The 16,192-nt window shown below is 45.0% G+C and overlaps 1 protein-coding gene across 1 annotated transcript in view; it reads left to right on the top strand.

Moving 5' to 3' along the window:
• Nucleotides 1-16,192, top strand: part of ABCB11 (ATP binding cassette subfamily B member 11) — a 102,463-nt gene that overhangs the window by 33,656 nt on the left and 52,615 nt on the right. Inside the window, exons 7-12 of the mRNA XM_060257326.1 lie at nucleotides 2,841-2,928; nucleotides 6,348-6,481; nucleotides 9,908-10,079; nucleotides 10,692-10,816; nucleotides 12,364-12,538; nucleotides 14,138-14,251. Of these exons, the coding sequence (XP_060113309.1) occupies nucleotides 2,841-2,928; nucleotides 6,348-6,481; nucleotides 9,908-10,079; nucleotides 10,692-10,816; nucleotides 12,364-12,538; nucleotides 14,138-14,251 (808 nt within the window). The remainder of the gene's footprint in view (nucleotides 1-2,840; nucleotides 2,929-6,347; nucleotides 6,482-9,907; nucleotides 10,080-10,691; nucleotides 10,817-12,363; nucleotides 12,539-14,137; nucleotides 14,252-16,192) is intronic.

The raw sequence follows: 16,192 nt of genomic DNA, 5'->3' as shown, positions 1-16,192 counted from the left end.
ATAGAGAGAGGGACAGAGAAATTGTGTTTTACCTGTTTCCTTTGAATCCCTTGCTCACTGTGGTGCTGTGCTACAAGTATTCTTGTGAACATTTTCTTTGTAATAAATCCTTTATAACTTTTGATACAGTTAGTGGTTCTCTGTACCACACAAACTTCCATTGTCTCAGACATGCTATTTTAAAGGAACGCTGGGGGAAAGCAGGTAGTTGGCAAGTGTCTATTTCAGGGGTGGCCAATGTTAGCTCTCCAGATGTTTTTTGCCTACAACTCCCATCAGCCCCAGTCATTGGCCATGCTGGCTGGGGCTGATGGGAGTTGTAGGCAAAACACATCTGGAGAGCTACCATTGGCCACTCCTGGTCTATTTCTTCAGGGACGCACAAAGCAATAAACTGTCCCCATAGTGACCAATGCTGAGCAGTGGGAGACACAGATACAAGGCCTCAGAACTTGGAAGGGAAGCTGGGAGCCCTGACCCTCCCAGTGGTGATTCCTACAAAAGGTCAAGTGGTGGTGATGGGTTACTGGAGAGAGAGAAAGGCCTCTCCAGGTAATGTGAAAACCTTGGAGGGCAGGGTGGAACAGGGTCTGCAGGCCACAGCAGGCATGTTCCACCACAGACCAATTGAAATCAACAGTACTAGAGTTGGTCCATTGACATATTCCTTTAATCTCAGTAGACCTCAGTCAGGAATTGTTTTAGCTTGACTGGAATCTATGCGAATGCCCCATGTCTTAATGACTGTTTCCGCAACTAGTAGCATACCACTGGAAAGGGTCCTCTTCTGTTACCTTGTGGTAACTCATCACCAAAACTCAACAAGGTGTATTGAACCAACAGACATGTAGATGGGGAAAGGCAGCTAAGGAGTGGAGCCAGCCCACATTTCTAATAATCCTTACTCACATTCAGATACTCCTCAGCTTAATCTCTAGGGAGAACGGATCTGTCTTTCTTTTGATCCCTGAAGTTATAAGTGCTTAAACAGAACTGAATGTATCATTGCCGTCCCATGGATTCATGAAGTCCATAACAATGTGAGCTTCTGTTAACATCTGAATACTGCAGTTCTTTGCAGGTATTTTATAAAACATGAAAAGCGTTGCAAGGAAAGTTATTATTTTATTGGTATTTGTTTCATTTGTGGCTTGCTGTTATCACTGGGAATGCTGGTGGATTACAAGTTCAATAGAACTATTTCAGAATTTTTATCCTGTTTTTCTCCCCAATGGGGACTGAACCAGCTTATAGGATATGAAATACAAAGATACAATTTAAGTAGTCAAACAGGCCAAAAAACAAACACAGGGGGGGGGGAGATGTACACCACATCCTGTGTTAGTCCTTGATCTGCTGGCCTGGCTCACTTAGGGTCTCAAGCTACAAGCAATAACCATCTCTGCCCAACAGAAATGTGCCATACCCAATTGTCTCCTTACTGTGTCCTGGTATTATGTTTCCAGTGCTCCTATCTAGCGTTATGGAAGAGTGTGGCACGTGTGACAGACTTGCCAATCCCCTGGTCCCAGCAGAGGTTCTTCCAGTTTCCCAGGCTCCTTCCTGCTCCCAGTCAGCTGGCCAGTGGGAGGAAGCCCCACCCCCACAGTCACCATGTGCCTTTCTTCCTCTGAAGGCTTCTGACTCCGCTTGGAAAGGCTTCCTCTTGGGATGGTGTGTCTGTGTCTTTAAGGCTGAATGGGGGCAGGGAGTGGGGAGAGTAGGCAGAAGTGGCTGTGAAAGCAGCCTTGGTTGCACAATCTTTTCAGAGGAAAGGTAAACTTGAACCTTTGGTTGCTCTGTGTTATTTTAAAGAAGTTGGAAGTTCAGCAGCTCGTGAGTAGAGATACCAATCCTCCACTTCAGAGTCGTCGGAAACGGGGGTGGGTGGGGAGGGAGGGAAATGTCTGCTGGGCACTTCATTATTCCCTATGGAGATCGATTCTCATAGGGTATAATGGAGAATTGATGTGGGGGTATTTGGGGCTCTGGAGGGGCTGTTTTTTGAGGTAGAGGGACCAAATTTTCAGCATAGCATCTGATGACTCTCCTCAAAATGCTCTCCAAGTTTCAAAGTTTCTATGAGCCCCAAAAGAAGGTGCCCCTATCCATTATTTCTAATGTAGGGAAGGCATTTAAAAGGTGTGCGGTTCCTTTAAATGTGATGGCCAGAACTCTCTTTGGAGTTCAATTGTGCTTGTCACAACTTTGCTTATGGCTCCACCCCAAAGTCTCCTGGCTCCACCCCCAAAGTCCCCAGATATTTCTTGAATTGGACTTGGCAACCCTAGTGATCACCATTTTGTGTGTGCCAAGCAATGCAGCATTTTCCAGCCATGGTACCTGCTACCTGAAACCCAGATTTTCCAGGGTGTGCATTTGCATGTTCCTCAGCTGTAAAATATGAGCATTGCCTGTTTATGCACAAAATGGTGGCCATGCTTAGTGTATTCTCTCAGTACACAAGAAAGGAGGACCAGAAACATAATGGCTGAAAAGTGTGGCTATGTTTTCATTAATTCCATCATCTTGTATAATTCCATCTCCTCTAAATCCATAAAAAACTGATGGAGCAAAAAAGAATAATATGGATATAAATGCAGGGAAAGATGAAGGGTTCCATTTGTTCCAGTGTTAAAGCTCATTGGTTTTCATTCCTGTGCCTTGACACAAGATGTTTGGATTCACCAAGGTCAAAAATGTTCATGTTCCAATCATTAAATCACTTTTCTGTATACACGCAGAGTTCTATTAGCATGAAACTAAAACAGACTTTCAAGTAGAAGAATTCTTGGGAATTGAAAATAATGCTTTGTAATTCTCTCTTTTAAAAAAAATAGATTGCTGGATATTGAAAAGGAAATGACCTTGTTTGCAAGTTACTATGCAGGAATTGGCTGTGCAGTTCTTCTTCTTGGATATCTCCAAGTAAGTATTCCCTTGCCCGTATTATTTTCCATAACGGAAAAAATAATGTAATGCTTTCGTATACATCATACGATCGTCTATACATCAATGTAAAATCTTCCAGACATAGGTATCATTTCTACAAATCATATGATCATATGACACCCAGCTTTATCTGTTGATGGATGGACAGATGGACTCCGCTGCAGATATTCTGGACAGAGCATTAGGGGCCATGGCTGGATGGTTACAGCAGAGACAGCTGATTAAATCCAATGAAGATGGAGGTCTTATACTTGACTTGTGGGGGGGTTGGGATTGGGAATCCAGCTCCCAACGCCTGGCGGGGTGCCACTGACATCAGAGCCAGTGGTGATCTGGTTGCCTCACTTTTGATGGAGGCCCAGGTCACCGCTGTTGCCAAGTCAGCCTTTTATCACCTTCAGCTGGTCAGGAACTGGTCAGGTTTCCTATCTCATCTCCCAGGATTTATCTACAGTGATTCATGCAATGGTCAGTTCCAGGATGGATTAAGAGCCTTGTGCTCTGCAGATCAACATCTACTGGCAGTCCCTGATCTGGAAGACATCCACCTTGCCTCAATCAGGGCCAGAGCCTTTTTTGCCCTGGCCCTGGCCTGGTGGAACATGCTCCTATCTGAGATCAGGGCCCTGCAGGACTTGTTATAGTCCTTCAAGCTGTTCCACCAGGCCTTTGGCTGAGGCAGCAGATGTTTAACCATCTTGACCTCCCCTGCTCACAGTAATTTATTATCTGACTAATGTCTTGCAGGAGGCACTATGGACTGTCTCTCCACCAAATCAGATGGGCTAGGGGAATTAGGGGGACAAAATTCCAGGGCCCAGGGTCAGTCTGGGAACCTATGATGCAGGCAAGTCATATGACTTATTTTAAAATAATGTTTGAGTTGAGTTTTGGTAATGGGAGGGGGACCCAGAGGTAATGCAGGAGAACTCATGATAAACAAAAGTTCTTATACAGAACAACATATAACTAACTTGCTAGATGTAGAGGCAGAAGACCTGTTAGAAATATGGAAAGCAGGCAAAGTCTTCTTCCGCCTCTTAACTGTCTGAGGCGCTGCCTCTGAATAAACCTATATATATTAGCAGGGGCGTCAAACATACAGCCTGTGGGCTGGAACCAGCCTGTTAAGGGCTTTTATCCAGCCCATGAGCAACTGGTCCTTATCTTTATCATCAGATGACAGAGGCTATGCATTATGTCCCTGTATACTGCCATAAGAACATAAGAGAAGTGTCAAGCATCGATATTTCTCAATAACCAGTCTTTTGTTATTAAATCAAAAGTTGCTTTATTGTAGAAACTCAGAAGCTTTACCAAGGACAGAATCTTTGGAAGTAATGACGTATACATGGGTACATAGTTGCTATATAGGATTACTTCAAAGGATAGTATAAAGATGCAATTTGAGTCACGGGTTCAAAGGTTACTACACAGTATCTCTTTTATTACTAAGGAATTTAGGCTATTAAAAACATCTCCCTTTCTCACACTTCTAAGAGACCTGATAAGAACTGTCTGTGTGAATCTGGGGGAGAGACAACTCACAGCTTTACCGGCCAGGCTGTAGCGTAAACATCCTTGGCCTAGATAGATTTACTGCTTGCCCAACCGTTGTAAAGAGGAGGGGGGGCGGTGGATACTAGTGGCCTGCTCTCTGTCTAAGAAACCATCATAGCACTTAGAAATATGCATGCTTGACAAGAAGCCATGTTGGATCAGGTCAATGGCCCATCCAGTCCAACACTCTGTCACACAGTGGCAAAAAAACCCAGGTGCCATCAGGAGGTCCATCAGTGGGGCCAAGACACCAGAAGCCCTCACCCTGTTGCCCCTCCCAAGCACCAAGACGACAGAGCATCACTTGCCCCAGACAGAAAGTTCCAACAATACGCTGTGGCTAATAGCCACTGATGGACCTCTGCTCCATATGTTTATCCAATCCCCTCTTGAAGCTGGCTATGCTTGTAGCCGCCACCACCTCCTGTGGCAGTGAATTCCATGTATTAATCACCCTTTGGATGGAGTACTTCCTTTTACCCATTCTAACCCAACTGCTCAGCAATTTCATTGAGTGCCCATGAGTTCTCGTATTGTGAGAAAGGGAGAAAAGTACTTCTTTCTCTGTCCCAGAGCTAATGAGTAATGGGCAGTGGAAGTGGGAGGGCGGACATCAAGAAGATACTATAAGGAAATACTGTAAGAGTGTTAAAGTTTTAAGCATGTTTGTATTAAATTAAAAAATGATATCATTAATTGGGTTTGCCTGTGTCCTATAAAGTTTATATCTCCCATAGCTGGCATTACATTTTATGGCACACGTGGCCCAGACCACCAAAGTGACATTTATGTCAGATCCAGCCCTCATGACAAATGAGTTTGATATCTCTGTTTGATACATCTACTTATAGTAACCACCTCTTGACTGATTGAACCAATGTGGACGCTCCATAGAAAATATGTTCATTCACTGTTATTCAGTTATTGTGTTTGGGATGGCACACAGGCCATCCAGTGATAACATGGGTTGATGGAAATGGCAAAGGTGGCCACCAATATCACCAGTATGAGATAACTCCTTGGAATCAGAAGACAGACTTGTAGAAATTTGGCTTCTGTCCATATCCAATGGAGAGCCAGTTTGGTGTAGTGGTTAAGTGTGCAGACTCTTATCTGGGAGAACCGGGTTTGATTCCCCACTCCTCCACTTGCACCTGCTAGCATGGCCTTGGGTCAGCCATAGCTCTGGCAGAGGTTGTCCTTGAAAGCGCAGCTGCTGTGAGAGCTCTCTCAGCCCCACCCACCTCACAGGGTGTCTGTTGTGGGGGAGGAAGGTAAAGGAGATTGTGAGCCACTCTGAGACTCTTCGGAGTGGAGGGCGGGATATAAATCCAACATCATCATCATCATCATCATCATCATCTTCATCATCATCTTCATCATCATCTTCATCATCATCTTCATCATCTTCTTCTTCTTCTTCTTCTTCTTCTTCTTCTTCTTCTTCTTCTTCTTCTTCTTCTTCTTCTTCTTCTTCTTCTTCTTCTTCTTCTTCTTCTTCTTCTTCTTCTTCTTCTTCTTTCCCCAGTCTCTAGATTCATGTATCTACATATGGGGCCACACTGAGAATTTAATTTTATTAATGCCCTAGGTATATCTGCTAATGTAGTATAACTTAGGTAGATTCTTTAATCAGTTTATAAAACGATTTACTTTCATGGAAGACATAAAATCAACGGCAGGTAGACTGGGAATTGGGATATATGATGTTCAGCTGGTTCCACCTTCAGTTTCAATGATACCTTTTAGCACTTGATAGAAAGCCGTTTCTCTTTCTTGTTTAATGGTGGCTTTTTTCATCTCTGCTTCTCTCCCGCCCTCCTGTTTTCTTTCAGATTTGCTTATGGGTAACAGCGGCTGCTCGACAGATACAGAAAATCAGAAAAGCCTATTTCAGGAAAGTTATGAGGATGGATATAGGCTGGTTTGATTGTACATCAGTGGGGGAACTCAATACACGAATTTCTGAGTGAGTAATCTGAGATGTCTATTCCAGGCATATTTTTTTGTGGTGGGGGGAGTGGAAAGGGAGACGACAGGGCAAAAAAAAAAGTCTGCTTAAGGTAGAAGAAAAAGCTATGGTTGGTTGTTTTTACCAGAGCTGGACTTGAGTTTGAATGTACACATTCAAAGCAGTTTCAAGGTTTCCTGGAGGATACTTCTACCCTTGATCCCTTTCAGTCCAGCTTCCGCCCTGGCCATGGGACGGAGACTGCTTTGGTCGCCCTCACAGATGACCTTAGAAGGCATCTGGATCGAGGCAGGTCAGCGCTGCTATTGTTATTAGATCTCTCAGCTGTATTTGACAAGGTCGATTATGATCTTATGACCCACAGCCTTGCTGATGTCGGAGTTCAAGAGGTGGCCTTACAGTGGTTTTCCTCCTTTCTCCATGGTCAGGGACAAAGGGTGGCGATTGGTGAGCAGACCTCTCGGTGGCACCCACTTGAATGTGGTGTGCCGCAGGGAGCTACTCTCTCATCAATGATGTTTAACATCTACATGCGCCCCCTTACCCAGATTGCCCAAGGTTTTGGGCTGGGTTGTCACCAATATGCAGATGACACCCAGCTCTATCTGTTGATGGACTGCCATTCAGCCGCCGCCCCAGACCATCTAACCAGGGTGTTAGAAGCTGTGGCAGGTTGGCTGCAGTTAAGCCAGCTGAAGCTAAATCCAACTAAGATGGAGGTCCTGTACCTGGGTCGGGAGGGGGAGGACCAAGATCGGGCATCTGACTACCCACCTTAGATGGCACCCCTTTGGTGACAGCTCAGAAGGTGAGGAGTCTGGGGGTGACACTGGATGCCTTCCTTTCTGTGGAGACCCAGGTCACAACAGTTGCGCAATTTGCCTTTCACCATCTGTGGCAGGCCAAACAGCTGATGCCCTATCTGACATCCCAAGACCTAGCTACAGTGATCCATGCAACGGTCACTTCCAGGTTGGACTACTGTAACTCACTTTATGCAGGCTTGCCCTTGAGGCTGATCCGGAAACTTCAACTGGTGCAAAATGCGGCAGCGCAGCTCCTAACTGGATTGCCTATATGGGCAAGCAGTCGACCAATGCAGTACGTATTGCACTGGTTACCGTTGAGTACTGGATCCGTTTCAGGGTTTTAGTATTGACGTTCAAAGCCTTACACAGCCTGGAACGAACATACCTGTGGGACCGCCTCTCCCCATATGAGCCCCGAAGGGCGTTGCAATCGGCCAACCAACACCTTCTGGTCCTTCCTGGCCCCAAGGACGTCAGACTTGCCTTGACTAGGGCCAGGGCCTTTTTGGCCCTGGCCCCAACCTGGTGGAATCAGCTCCTGGTGGAGGTGCGGGCCCTGCCGGATTTGTTACCCTTCCGCAGGGCCTGCAAGACAGAGCTGTTCCGCTAGGCATTTAGTTGAGGCAGGTGGGCGTCCTCTACTCTGCTCACTATACCATCGGCTGCACCCTCCCCTCCACAGTGATCTATCATCCGAACTTTTATATTCAGGCCACTGAATGATTACACCTAAAGTTACACTATGTGCCGCCCGCCTCTGCCACTTAATGTTGATGTAATGCTGTTGTTTTAAATTGTATTTATTGGTTTTTATTGATTTTATTATATGTGACTGGTTTTTATCTGTATGTGATCTGCCCTGAGCCCGTCAGGGAAAGGGCGGAATATAAGTTAACCACATAAAATAAATAAAAAAATAAAAAAATAAATCTGTCCACTGGGCAGAGGGCAAAATACACCTGTTCTCAAGACCGATTGTCAAGAAACCCAGGCCTGAGTCCCTCTGAGCCATGGCCTCCCAGACTAGTAAGCAGTGCTCGAACTTTTGGGTTCCTGAGGTTAAAAATGCACAAGAAGACCAAAGCCTTTAGAAAAATACACATAGGTTCATTGAGCAAATAAAATTAAGAATACTACTAGGCAACACACTCTAGAGTTAAGTAATAGCAAAAACACAACAAAAGCTAACTTTTTATTTCTGACTCTTTAGTACTTGGCCTTAACTGGTGCACCATCCAAAACTGCAGAGTCCAGGCTAGAAGCTTATGTGTCAGTCCTGTGGGATCAGAAGTTAGCATAGTGTCACATTTTCTAGGGCCCAATTATAGTTTCTTCCTCTCTGGCCTCTGGTGGTCTTTAGAATCCAATCAGAGTGCTTGTTCACTGGATCCCTCCAAGAGAAGATGTAACTTGCTCCTGGCTTCCCCCTCCCATGCAGTTACTGAACTGAGAGTAGATTTGTCACTTGGGCAATTACCACATTCTGTTATCAGGCCTTGAAAGAGATAGAGATAGCATCTATGAGAAAGGCTAATTACAACTCTCGCAAGCTGAAGCATAAGAACATAAGAGAAGCCATGTTGGATCAGGCCAATGGCCCATCCAGTCCAACACTCTAGATTTCGCACAGCAAACTCCGCTTAGTGGATCCGGAGGTTTTCGGAAACTCCGGCAGCATGCTGAAAAACATACTCCGGCGTAAAATCCCTGCAGCGCCGGAGCAAACCGCAGCGCCGGAGCAACATGTGCGAAATCCAAGAGAAGATCCGGAGGTAAATGGGGCGCTACGCTGGAGCAAACGCTAGTGCGAAAACGGCCTCTGTGTCACACAGTGGCCAAAACAAAAACAAAAAATAAGTGCCATCAGGAGGTTCACAAGTGGGGCTAGAAGCCCTTCCACTTTGCTCCCCCGCCCCCCCCCGCAAGCACCAAGAATACAGAGCATCACTGCCCCAGACAGTTCCAATAATATGCTATGGCTAGTAGCCATTGATGGATCTCTGCTTCATATTTTTATCCAATCCCTTCTCGAAGCTATGCTCGTAGCCACCACCACCTCCTGTGGCAGTGAATTCCACATGTTAATCACCCTTTGGGTGAAGAAGTACTTCCTTTTATCCGTTCTAACCCGACTGCTCAGCAATTTCATTGAATGCCCACGAGTTCTTGTAGTGTGAGAAAGGGAGAAAAGTACTTTCTCTAAGCAGACCTGCTATTATTTGTGTTACCCCTTGGTGCTTTCTCTCACACCGAGCTTGTTTTAAGCAGATGTACCTGGCAGCTGTGAACAGATATCAAAGGAGAAAAACACAGAGCTGCTGGACTACTTATTGTCTTAAAGGGAAACAGTGTCTGACTATAGTGCAATCACTGGATTGGTATCAGGTAAAAACCTGGAGGGGAAGGTACACCAAGCAAAACATCTGTCCTGGAATCCAATGGGCTGCCATCAGTTTGGTGTGTCTTCTGCCTAGTAGAACAACTGACTATAGGCAAATAAATACGTAGCCAAACAATTATCCTCATGGTTTCCCAACTCAGAAAAGTACGTCAAAATTAATGACCGTCTTTAATTGTAATTAATTAATGTACCTCCTTTTCTTGTTCTCCACAGTGACATTAATAAAATAAATGATGCTATTGCTGACCAAGTAGCAATCTTTATCCAGCGCTTCACCACCTTTATTAGTGGATTCCTGTTAGGGTTTGTCAGCGGATGGAAGTTGACCTTGGTCATTATTGCCGTCAGTCCACTCATTGGGGTCGGAGCTGGAATAATTGGCCTGGTGAGGAGTTGATGCTCTTCAGTTCTGTATGGTTTTTTAGTGGTAGTGTGGTGATTGAGAATTAGGGTCAAGTTTTTGAAGTTGGCGACCATGACAGAAACTCAGAACTATTCCATAGGACTTTGCCAGATTGTTTACTAGAAGTCACTGGCTTAATGATCAATCCCACATGTAATGTTTTAAACCCCAGTGGAACAGACTGAATACACACAGGCTGGTTGGAGGTCTGCTACTTCATTCTGTTGTGTCAATGATGCAGTAAAATTACTTTAGACTCTGGATTTACAGTGCAATCCTGTGCAGTTACATCCATGGAAGTAACTAGGTTTAGAGCAGGGGTGGGCAAACTCGCTTAATGTAAGTTTGAGATGTTTGAGAGCCGCAGGACTTGAACATCATATGTTTGAGAGCTGGAAGGAAAAACTCTATGGTAGGATTGCAGTGTGTGTGTGCGTGTATGTGTGCATAGGTATATATATACCTGGGCTATATAGATCTTCCCTGCATAAACATACACTATATCTGGCATGAAAGCAAAGAGTTTGTTTTACTAAGTGTATTATCCAAATAAGCCCCTCCCCATATATAACGACACTTCTGGTGGGTTTTTAGGCTGTGGCAAAGCTGACAGGTCAAGAATTAAAGGCTTATGCAAAAGCTGGTGCCATTGCTGATGAAGTGCTCTCATCTATCCGAACTGTGGCTGCTTTCGGAGGGGAAAGAAAAGAAGTGGAAAGGTCGGTTCAGTTATAAAGCGTGGGTCGCATGCCTAAAACCAACAAGCAACGCAAGCTATTTTATGTATGTCCTGTTTGTCTAGGTGTTACAGGCCAGAATTTATAAATCGCAACAACTGAAAATGAGCTTCAGTTTTACCGATAGCCTTTGGCCAGGTCTACTGAAGGGGAGGTCATCTACTCCCCTGCTATCCCTTCCTGTGCCACTAGTGGGCCCCTGTAATTTGCTGGCACAGTCCGCCTTTCCCCTTGGAATACCCGGACAGTAGAGCATTCCAGTTGAGCGTTTCCAGGGATGGAAGGATTTCAGTCCACTACTTTGTTACCTCCACCTTTCCACAGCAGCCCCAAACATCCTCCCCCCGCAATGCTGCTTCCAGGGCAGCATTTGGAGGGGAGTGTTTTGGGGTACAGCAGGAAGCAAGAAGGCTGTGCTCTGCAAATGGAAATACTTCCAGCACCAGAAACTCTCCACTGGACCCAATCCAAGTTTTGTAGTTACTAATTAAGCATAGCATGTATTTTTAAATGCTGTTCTCACTATGTGTGATTAGAAGTTGGAACAGACCAGGTTTTAAACAAATGGGTCTGCTACCGTCACATCTCATTTCTGTCTAAATCTAATGAGGTGGGACCGTCACTGCTGGCAGTGCAATGTTTTGTTACCATGGCAGCGAAGCGAGCACAAAGATTTGTCCCTGCCATCTGAGTCTGTGCTGTTCTGTCACACTCTGTTCTTGCTAAGCCCTCCACTTCCTGCTTTTCTTAAGTAAAACCTCTTCCTTCTGAAAGAAGTACAAATGCTTCTGCTCTGGATATTGATGGAAATCACAGTCTCTGTGTTGTCCATCTTCTTAGACACATTCCTAGTCTTGTGTTCAGTTGCCTGGACTTTTTTCTTAATTACAAACCCGTACAAGGATGGAGCTTTTGCACCACTGCGCCCCTTTGCTCTAAATAATCCTTTATTTCCTCTGCCAGTATAGACAAAATCCAACAGCTTTACCTGCCCATTTCATGATCTTGTCTCAAAAATCCCCGTCCCTGCCCCCCACCCCACCCAGCATGCTGCAGCAAATTTATTGGGAACAGTCTTGGTGCATGGGCACAATGATGAAAATTCAGCTTTTGTTGTTTGGGGGGGTGGGGGAGAAACAATCATTGTTCAATTCTGAAAGGAGGAAGTAGGAATTTATGACAAATGAATTCAGATTAGTACTGAGGCAACACTGGAATGAAATGTAACAACAGTTAGGGATACAGTCCCTAACCCTGTCCTGTTCTCCCCTGCATTGCACGAGCTGCATTCTTACATTAGCAACTGCATCTGCATGAGGGTCAGTCAAGGCACAACATACTTGCAGCGCTCATTCAGAGCATAGAACATCAAGGGGTTCAGCCAAGGGGAGGGTGCAAGGGACGGTGCTCATGCAGTGCATTCCTCCCCTGCACTGGCATCACCCCCCCCCAAACATTGGATCGAGTTGTTTTATTCCTTCCCTTTTATCAAATGCATTCCTTCAATGTTCCTTTTCTTCCCCTTGCAGATACGACAAAAACCTAGTTTTTGCCCAGAACTGGGGAATCAGAAAGGGAATAATCATGGGATTTTTCACTGGTTACATCTGGTTTATTATTTTTATGTGTTATGCACTAGCCTTTTGGTATGGCTCAAAACTTGTCCTTGAGGAACGGGAGTATTCTCCTGGCACACTTTTACAGGTAATGGCTTTCTGATGCCCCTTCTCCCCTGTTGTTCAGCCTCTGGGTATGCATTTGGGGGCAGGGGATCAACTATCAGGACTGGAGTATTCAGATCTCTGGCCTACTCACATATTTGATGCACCAACTAAGAATTGTTATAGGTTATTTAATAGGCCTTTGCAATGCAGGCTATGTTGGTAATAGTTGTTAAGAGATATTAAAAACTAACAAGAAGCACTCTTGAAATATCTTTTTATAAAGTCATTGGGTTGAAATATATTGGGTTGACAACTTGGGGGGGTGCTAAATGCCTCCTTATAGCATCCACTTGTGATGATCCTGGTTTGCTGACAAACAAACGGATGGGGAGACAAGGGCTGCACTTGGCTGGAAACGCAGGAATCCTGCCAAACCTCAGTGGTGCCAGGACCTCAGGCTAGAGTTGCCATTTGCCTGCTTAAAGAAGGTGTGTGTGATTGTCTTGGGGAGAAAAGTTTTTTAAAAGAAAAGGCATGGTGTATTTACAGGAAGTTTTGACCATAGAGTTCCTGATAATTCCTAGAGTTATCCAGAAGTCACATGGGTAGCTCTATCAATCTCCAGAAACTCTATGACAATAAGAGTCATCAGGTCCCTCAGAGCACCTGACAGGGAATGGGGTGTACACTTACTGGGAGGAATGCCAAAACTTAAGGTGATCTGTCTGTGTGAGGTGGAAGAGAAGTAGGCGCATTGGAGGAGTGGTGCTCTGAGTTTTGGGCAAAGCTCTACAATAGAATTAGCTTCTACCATAGCGTTCTGCCCCAAAACCAGAGTGTTGGCTCACAACATCCCCAACAAGCCTATATCCTTCTAGGTCACATAGGTGCATTGGATTAATTTCCAGTGTTCCTCCTTGTTTGGGAAAGGGGGCAATTCCCTCTTTATCAATTTCCATAGTCTCTGTGGTAAAGAACACAGAGACATTGTGAAATTTATATAGCATCACTATGGAGGCCATTTTCAGCCCACCCCCACCCCCGCAATTCCTCAGTTTCTTGAGGGTGGAGGTGTTGGGTGAGTGAGGGGAGGGGTTTAACTGGCATGGGCAGACAAATGGAAGGCCTATTCAGTTGTTTGATTGGGGAATCAGCCCAGCATACTGAGGAAAACAATCTGATAATCTGCTGTTCAGAAAATATGGCAGTGGTTGTTTACCCTTGCTTTGAACCGTGCTGTGAATCTTGCTCAGTCTTATCACAGTGAAATCTGAAACCCAGGGCTTTTTTTGAGCAGGAATGCACAGGAACATAGTTCCAGCTAGCTTGGCATCAGGGTGTGTGTGGCTTAATATGCAAATGAGTTCCTGCTGGGCTTTTTCTACAAAAAAAGGTTCTGCTGAAATCTGTCTGTTATCATTCTGTACCTTTAATTGCTTTCTGTGTAAAATGACTCTTGTTTCAGTTATACTTCCATCTGTACCCTCCTTAATATTTTCCATGAGGTCCAAGCGTTTGCCTACGTCCCACAAATAATCCCTGATGACTCCCACTGCTTTTAATTATAATTAAGATTCTGTATTAAAGCATTTTTTTAAAAAGCAAAGATCCAGGGGAAACAATTCTGTGTGCTTTTCAGGTTTTCTTTGGTGTTCTAGTCGGTGCCCTAAATCTTGGCCAAGCTTCTCCTTGTCTGGAGGCCTTTGCCACTGGCCGTGGGGCTGCAACAAACATCTTTGAGACAATCGATAAAGTGAGTAGCCAATGGCACAGGGCTGACAACTGTGCTCTGTCGGGGGGTGGTGAGTGATTAACAATATTTTATGTATTCTAGGCTCCAACCCTCAGTGCAAATGAGAAATATTCTGGTGATTAAGGGAAGGGAGGAGGGAACTGATTGCTGAAATGGGAGCGAAGTAGCATCCTGCCAGTGAATCCTGAAAGAACGCATTCATCCAAGTGATGCTTCTAAATGATTAGCTGATGAATATTCACAAGTATCTCTGATTCATAATATTTCTCTATTAGGCCAGTCAAGCCATTTGCAATTGAGTGGCTTCGGTAACTAAGACGCTACACTCTCTCTGGCACTTGAGTCTAAGGAATGAAATGAGACCGGAGGAGGCTCAGATAAGAATTTTAATATTCTGGGTAGGAATAGAACAGCGAAATCAAAATGTTCACCAGATCTTCCCATGTAATCCCATCAGCATCAGTGAGCAGCACTTGTAGAAGCTGGCCCAATTTGTCTGTTTTTTTTAATCCTGACTTAGCCAAAAGGGTTTTTTTTTAATAATAAAAAAGCATGATGTAAATAGAGAGCTCTGTGTATGCAGCGGGGGAGGGGGGGAAATGTATGCTGCCATGTACTTAATATTCTCTTTGAACTGCCAACAGGGCAATCATACACAGAATGACACCCTTCTAAGATCATTGACTTCAATGTGCTTAAGACTGTGCTGTTAAGAGGCATCTGCCTTGCAAATAATGGCTGTTCCAGATCCTCACCGGCTGGCTCCCTCCAGATGGGGTTTAGAGTTTTCCTAGGCAGGGCTTTTTTTTGTAGCAGGAACTCCTTTGCATATTAGGCCACACACCCCTGATATAGCCAATCCTCCAAGGGCCTACGGGGCTCTTATTCCAGAGCCTACTGTAAGCTCCAGGAGGATTGGCTACATCAGGGGTGTGTGGCCTAATATGCAAAGGAGTTCCTGCTAAAAAAAAAAAAAGCCCTGCTCCTAGAGAGGCCAGCCTTCAGGTGGTACCCAGGGATTTCCCAAAATTACAGCTCAAAACTACAGAGATCAGTCCCCCTGGAGAAAATGGATGCTTTGAAGGATGGACTTTATGGCATTGTACCCCACTGAAGTCTCTGTCCTCCCCAGGCTCCATCCCCAAATCTCCAGAAGTTTCCTAACCTGGATTTGGCAACCCTAAGTAATCTGGACTCCAAAGATCAGAGATCAGTTCCCCTGAAGAAAACAGACATTTCAGAGGCCAGACTCTATGGCAGGGGTGTCAAACTCATCTGTTATAAGGGCTGGATCTGACATAAATGAGACCTTGTTGGGCCAGGCCATGTTGGGCCGGGCCATGTGTGTACCTATTTAAGATTAGATAGCAGAGATATAAATTTTATAAAGAACACAGACAAACACAATTAAAGATTAAAAAAAAACTTAAACCATGCTTAAAACCTTAGCACTCATTGGTCTTAAAGGTGCTTTCTTTGTATTTCTCCCATGGGATCCAGGGAACTGGGCAAAGGAAGCTCTGGCTCTTTCCTGCCTTCTCCAAGGGAGTAGGAGGGAGAGGAGCCTCAGCCAATAGAAGGAAGAGAGGCTTGGCTCAGTAGCTCTGCTGTGTGATTGTGATAGCCTGGCAAGCTCTTCCTTCCCCTCTTTCCTCCCCAAGGGAGGAGTCTCAGTTAATGGAGAAAATAGAGGTTTTGCTCTGTAGCTCTTGTGTGATTGAGCAGGCCTTGCAAAGCAAGCTGTTAGACAGAAGGAAGCAAGAGAGAGGGAAAAGGAAGCAGATGACAGCTAGTTGCTTGGGGGCCTGATAGGAACCTTTCAGGGGCCTGATTCAGCCCCCAGGCCAGATGTTTGACAGCCCTGCTCTATGGCATGAAGCTCTTTCCAAGTTCCTTCCCAAACTCCACCATTTCCAAACACTCCCCTCACATCCCCACATA

Source organism: Heteronotia binoei, chromosome 16 (assembly GCF_032191835.1).
Source record: "Heteronotia binoei isolate CCM8104 ecotype False Entrance Well chromosome 16, APGP_CSIRO_Hbin_v1, whole genome shotgun sequence".
Taxonomy (NCBI): Eukaryota; Metazoa; Chordata; class Lepidosauria; order Squamata; family Gekkonidae; genus Heteronotia; species Heteronotia binoei.
The sequence above is the reverse complement of the archived record's forward strand: the minus strand, read 5'-3'. Positions and strand labels throughout refer to the sequence as shown.